This window comes from Epinephelus fuscoguttatus, linkage group LG20, assembly GCF_011397635.1.
Source record: "Epinephelus fuscoguttatus linkage group LG20, E.fuscoguttatus.final_Chr_v1".
Classification (NCBI taxonomy): Eukaryota; Metazoa; Chordata; class Actinopteri; order Perciformes; family Serranidae; genus Epinephelus; species Epinephelus fuscoguttatus.
This window is the reverse complement of record NC_064771.1, coordinates 4,999,780-5,006,655: the sequence shown is the minus strand read 5'-3', so window position 1 is coordinate 5,006,655 and position 6,876 is coordinate 4,999,780. Positions and strand designations below refer to the sequence as shown.

At 40.5% G+C, this 6,876-nt stretch overlaps 1 protein-coding gene across 5 annotated transcripts in view; it reads right to left on the bottom strand.

The window, feature by feature from the left end:
• Nucleotides 1-1,907: 1,907 nt before the first annotated feature.
• Nucleotides 1,908-6,876, bottom strand: part of bms1 (BMS1 ribosome biogenesis factor) — a 32,139-nt gene continuing 27,170 nt past the window's right edge. For 3 of the 5 annotated variants that reach the window (XM_049563864.1, XM_049563865.1, XM_049563867.1), the window contains 5 exons: nucleotides 6,624-6,749; nucleotides 4,674-4,821; nucleotides 4,326-4,501; nucleotides 2,591-2,752; nucleotides 1,908-2,333 (listed from right to left, as the gene is read on the bottom strand). In XM_049563864.1, the coding sequence (XP_049419821.1) occupies nucleotides 2,106-2,333; nucleotides 2,591-2,752; nucleotides 4,326-4,501; nucleotides 4,674-4,821; nucleotides 6,624-6,749 (840 nt within the window). In that variant the 3' untranslated portion in view covers nucleotides 1,908-2,105. The remainder of the gene's footprint in view (nucleotides 2,334-2,590; nucleotides 2,753-4,325; nucleotides 4,502-4,673; nucleotides 4,822-6,623; nucleotides 6,750-6,876) is intronic. The other 2 variants (XM_049563866.1, XM_049563868.1) reach the window with 1 other exon arrangement.

Sequence of the window (6,876 nt, the reverse complement as noted above, 5' to 3'; positions counted from 1 at the left end):
AGGGTGCCTAGCCAGCTCGTTGCCATAGCTCCCAAGGTTATGGGGAAGAGAGACTGCCCTATGCTCCAAGCTCAACAGACGAGAGTCTCTTTTTAGATATATGTATTTTGTAAGAAACAGTCGGGTTAATTAAGAACGAGCCAGGTGAATGTGCTTGTTTTCTGAAGTTAGTAACCAAAAGAAACTTCACAAAGACAAAGATTGGTACAGAGTGACCCTATTTGGGAATGTGGAGTGACTCACAAGAGAATACTGTTTGGGTTAAATGCAAGAACTGGGCAAGGACACCTTCAGAATCTCTGGATGGTATACACAGTGTTACAGTCTGTATGTTGAGCTGTTATTCTCCTCGATTGAGTCTTCATTAAATACTGAGGTCTTCTTCAACTATTAAATTATCAGCTCTGAAAATTCACTGATGACGTGCCGATATTATCATGCATCCCTAGTCAGTGGCAAAATCGAAACAAAACACTTACAGTAAAGGTCACAGATTCTGTAAAGGGGTTAGTGGTCATTCATAATGTCATTAACCAGAGGCAAAAGGAACTCATTGGTCCTACTGCCTGACCTAACATTTACCCAACTGAAGACTTCCTAGGCAGAAACCTCTCGTTGACAACCCGATTACTGCTTATCTTTCCATTTACTGAGACAGGGACTGAATGTAACATCAAACAATGCAAAACTTTCAATCCAACAAAGTGAGGTACGGTTACTCTTTAGGTTACAAAAACATGTATAGTAATTGGTAGATTATGAGACGGTGGGCCCGCAGGCACAGACATCTTAAAAAAGGCACCCACCCTTTCTACATAGGAATCCGACAGGGCAGGGCTTCCATGCATTTTTACCAATGAATTTTAAATCTTTTCCATAACTTTTCCAGAATATTTTGCCCCGTTTCCATTTACTATGTTCTTGCTTGTTAGACATTCCTGATACCAACTGGCTGCATGATTATGGCCACTGCCAATAGATCACAATGGCACATACTGTACTTTGCTACACGTCAAGGCCACACCCCTTTTTGGAGGCCGAAAACCAAACATCTCGTTGGTGTACCATACTGACAGTATATATTCATGTATCTTTTATGCCTCAAATCTCAGTGTAAAGTCTCAGTTAACCCACTACACTGCAGCTTTTCTGCATTTTCCTGTTTCTGTCCTGATATGACAGCAATTCTTTTCCCCAAAAAGGGGGCGTGGCCATGGCGATGAAACAATGCCGGTCTGGATGTTGTGTATAATGTGATACTGCTGGCTTTTCATTTTATTGCAAAATATTCTATTAATACAAAACCATTTCCAGGCCTGGAAAACAGCATTTCTAATTGCATCCCTTTTCCAGGAATGTCATGACAATGGGAATCCTGTTCATGTCTCTTTTAGTTGTTTTACAGAATTTGGATTCAAACTGTACCTGCAGAGTTTGGTAAGAGAGTAGTAGCAGTGTGTCCTTGGGTGCAGGTGCTCACAATAATTACACTGAAGAAATCCGTAAACAAGGCTACATCTTACTGCATTAGTTGCAGGCCCACATGGAATCTGCGCCTGCAGAATTCCACTTCTGCAGATTATTTTTTTAAACAGTTATCTTATTTTCCATTATGGATCACAGCTGAAATCTGAAAAACAAGAATTCCACAGATTCCATTTGGGCCTATTAATAAGTTACACTTTGCATTTTTGCTTAGTATCATTACAAAGTGTTTTTTCCCTCATTTCTGTTATTAAAAAACAGATTTTTAATACTGTTACATTCAAAGCTTCACATTTTTAATACTTTCCAACTAGTTACATGGCATAAAACCACGACATGATGAGATCAACCTTAAAAATCACCCATCAGAGGAGAACTGCCCTCCAATATACAGGTAGATCATTTTGTTGACAGGACAACAGTTTCCAAAGACAGACATGTTTAATTAAATCCAGTTCCAAAAGTCAGATAACTTCTTTACAGCTGATGTTCGATATCAACACATCTAGAAAAATACAATAAAAATGATTCTGCAAAAGTTATGAAACACATGCTGTGAGTCCACAGAGCATCTCAGTCACAGTCGTCTGAGGTTTCATCATGAGTCCACCCTCAGTGAGTTAGTCGTCCTGGGGCGCCCCCTTCAGACTGGACTTCTGTTTCTTCTGGTCCATCTGGCCCATGACGCGGTAGAGTTTTTTACGTGCTTCCTTCTGTCTCTTCAGCTTGGCCTCCTCCTGTTTCTCCTTCTGCTGCAGGAACTCCTTGTGTTTGGCATGCTGCGCTGTGTGGGCTTTCTTCCTCTTGTAGTTGTGGACTGTGCTCAGTGCGTGGAGCAGAGCTGCCACCTAAAGGAACGGGTCAAAAAAAGAAATGCTTAGAGATAGCGCCATGTTTTACTACAGAGAGTAGTTAAGGTTGTCTTGTAGTTAAACAAACTGTGTCTTGTTTGCATAGTTTGGAACATCATTTCTATTAGTTTGATATTTTAATGGTGAGATCTGAACACAATACTGTTTCTGTTTGGCATAAATCAGTGATTAGCTTGAGGTCATAAATGCTCTCTCCTAACTATGGATAGAGCTCCTCAGATGGGTTTGCTCACCTTTTTCTCATGGGGCTCTCTGATGACACTGGGCCTCTGGAGATCTCTGGGTGTCTTTCCTTTGGGTTGCTGCTGTTTGGGTTTGCTCTTAAAGGGCAGGGCCTTCTGGAGCTCTTTGGGGATGTGGAGGCGGTTGAAGTGCCTTGGGGCTCTGACCACCGGCTGGAGGGTAAAGGGATGGATAAACACACATCAAGTCAGGATTTAGCATTACTGTTCTGTGAAGCACAGGTCTGCGGATACAGGGCTGTAGACTGCGACCACAGCTGACTCTTATAAACAGGTCTAATGCAGATTGAATGTGCATCAGCAGGTCCACCTTATATACGAAATGTCTGTATTGTCACTGAGCTGCATTTATATAAACTATGATAAACTCCTAACATCTCTCGCTGCATCCAGGCATCATCTGACTTTTTCTACCTTTCCTTGGAGTTCTTGTACTACTTAAATTACATCCAGTAACTACTATTACTATCAGCAGAACGTTACCAACAGACACAATGGGTGTTTTTGCAGCTTCAGTAAGGAGGACTGTGATGTTGACTACAACAGTTAGTTTATACTGTTGAGTAACTTTGTTGAATTTGAAACTAACCCTTTAAAACACAAAGTAGCACAATAATACAATTATGTTCTAACATTATAATATTACCGTATCAATCAATCAATCAATCAATTTTATTTATAAAGCCCAATATCACAAATAACAATTTGCCTCACAGGACTTTACAGCATACGACATCCCTCTGTCCTTAGGACCCTCACAGCGGATAAGGAAAAACTCCCCCCCCCAAAACAAAACCCTTTAACGGGGAAAAAAATGGTAGAAACCTCAGGAAGAGCGACTGAGGAGGGATCCCTCTTCCAGGACGGACAGACGTGCAATAGATGTCGTACAGAACAGATCAGCATAATAAATTAACAGTAATCCGCATGACACAATGAGACAGAAAGAGAGACATATGCATTGGCTTGGTGGCTGGCACGAGACACTTGTCAGAATAACACATGATAGTAAGCTGGATTGATACTGAAATATATCATTAATTTATGTCTCTGTTGGATTACTCTGTTGTAAAATGGCAACCAACTAATGAAAAACGTGTGCCAGAAAAAATGCTATATTATTGTAACTGAGTAAAATTTTTGACAAAGTATGATTTACGATGACGGATCATGTGGTGTTTCCTATGTTTGAAGGGGTAAAGAGGACATGACACCACTGACAGATGACCAAAGTAAAAAACACCATTACCTAAATGAAAATGATTCTTTGGGTTTGAATCCTGATGGGAATATTTGGGATCATGTACGTACATAACCCGACGAAATATATGATATAGGTCTAGTTGTTTTTAGACATTTTAATGTGGAAATGTTGCATATTATATCTTTTTTTAAAGATTATTTTTTCGGGCTTTTTGCCTTTAATGTTCAGAATAGAGTGAAATGGGGGAGAGAGAGAGAGCAGGGGGTGACATGCAGCAAATGGTCGCAAGCCAGAGTCAAACCTGCGACCGCTACGGCGAGGCATCGCCATTGTACATGGGGCGCCGCCTATCCACTGCGCTACCGACGCCCCAGCATATTATATCTTTAAGTGTATTTTATTTCAATTTCTGACCACTGTTTGACCTCAAAAAAAACCTGTATCATTTTATCCATACTGGAGACTAAAGACAGCACTGTGCTCATCTCAAATGAGAGACCTGTCAGACTGAGCCCACTCTACCTTATACAGAGAGTCTGTGTTGGGTTTGTTGCGGATGCCCAGGTCATGTTTGAGCTGCCCCAAAGTCCTCATGCCTGCCCAGCTGTCCTTCTGACCAACAGGCAGCAGCAGGGAGGTGACGGGGTTGTAGAGCTGAGGAACAGATACTGGAAACCAGGAGCGCAGGAACACGATATCTGCACAACAACACACACCAAAATGAAGATACAACTACAGAGGAAGCAAAATATCACTGACTTTTGCATCATGACTATGAAATAATTTTGGTAAAGATAACAAGTTTTACCCTATGTAAGCATTGTCACAAGTGTGCAAAATGACAACACAGGACGTCAAACAAACACTCACCGCTCATAAGCAGGCGGTCCTCAAACGTGGCTCTGTAAGCCCCTGGTGGTGTAGACAGCGCCTTCTTGATCTGACCTCTGACCCCTGATACTGTTCTTACAGCAGCACCTTCAAATTTAGCTACCTCCAGCACTGTGTTGAACATGCCCTGTGAGAGACAGAGAAGGAGTTCAACCCAAACACTCTACAGTAGTATCAATATTATACAACTGCTTCTTCACATGATGTCACATTTTTGGTGACATATTTGTCTTTTAGGAGTTCCTTTACCCGAGAAAATTTTCTCTTTGGGGAACACATGGTCAAACCATACACCCCAGCATGTATACTGCAAGCCACTACTGCCAATCAACTTGCTACTCCCTTACTATGAGGCAGGTTCATGTACTTACCTGATTCTAGCAAGTTTTGGTTAGTATCCACATGGCAAAACTACCACTGAAGAATGTTTCTTGAGCAAATTTCATCTCTTTACTGTGGATTTTTTCATCAATAATCTATCTCCTTTCACGTGTTTTTAGCTCTTACCTAAGAGCTGAGTGCTGTAGATTAACTGTAGACCTAAATGTTATTATTATTATTATCATCAATAAGGCATGCTGTGTTACCTTGAATTTGTCAAGAAAACATATTTCTTGCATGCCACCATTAATCTCCCAAAACAGATTCTGCAATTTACATTGCAGGAAGAATTTTTATTTTTTAATTTTTTTTTACCGTTGGATTTCCAGATTGTGCCACCATGGAAAAAAATCAAACATGTTGATTTATTGATTGATTGGGGAGCAACTTTAACCGCAGCAAAACTCTATCAAAACATCTGTTTACAAACTCTCACACAACTCATGCAGTATAATCTAAGTCTCACTTATCCACTCGTATGCTTAGTACTTCCCAAACACATGATTCTTCATTAAAATACCTTGATGAAGTCTGGCTATGAGGAGAGCATTGTTAATATTCACTTTCAGATCAGTTTTTAAAAGTAATGTTTTAGCCCTTGCCCTTTTTCCGTGGAGCCATGTGAGAAAAGGTTTTCTTGACAAATTCAAGGCAACACAGAATGACCAACTGATACACAAATGGTCATTTTGTGGATGAGGTATTTCTTTAACTTGCAGAATGCTGCTCCAGGAGCATCACTCGTCAAAGCTGCTTCAGCCATGGCATGAACTTTTGGTGATTTGCTGCCAGTGCTGCATTGGGCCATAAGAATGTCCTGCACATCTTTAACAATCCAGTCTTTTTTTGAGTGATTTACATGTTCCAGACATAGGTAAAGGTTCGCTTAATGTTAGCTTTGAGGCTTGCTCGCCCTGTTTAACCGGCAACACTCGACTATCATCACTCATACAAGCACGTAACCTTCACACTTTCTCTAGGCAGGTGGCACATGAAACAATGACGCAGCTGTAGGAGTCACACATGCACACTGCAGAATGTAGCCTATTTACTAATGGTAAGTAAAAAAAAAAAAAAAAAGTTTAAAAAAAAAATCAACAGAACTTTAAATTTCTATTCCTGCACAAAATACATGAATTCAGGGACATTCACTGACCCATGTTTATTTATGTCTACTTTTGAAAAACTTTCAAGGCATTGATTTTTTCCGTTAAATTCACAAACTTTAACAGTGGTTCTCAACTGGTGGGTCACAATTCCATTCTGAATGATTCGCAAGTGACTTTCAAACGTGTCAAGTTTATGAAAAGACACTTGATTTTTAAGCTCAGTAGACCTTTTTTTTAAGTACCGTTTCCTGCTGTAGAGTGAGTGACTAACGGAGAGCTATATGACAGAGACAGCAAACTAGCTCAGTGACATGGCATAACTCAGGTATGACGCTGAATGTATTACACACACTGTGTGGACCTTGATCAGCTGGCTAAGGAGAAATCTGAACCTCGTGGCTGGACCATTTGGGAACCACTGCTATAGAAGTTTCCCTACCTTTATGAAGCAAGTGTTCTTATAGATCTTGTAGGGGTAACCGATGAGCTTGAGCTTCTTCACGATCGTCACAGACTTGTCCAGATCCAGGATGACTCCTGTGGCTGCAATACGGAAATTAGCCTGCTGAAAGAAACGGGAATTTATAAGTAACCTACATATTGCCCCAAAGCCTTCAATGCATAATGCCATATGAGGTTTTTCAGACTTATATTTCAGACTAGTCATATGAGAGTTAGATTTTAAAAACAAC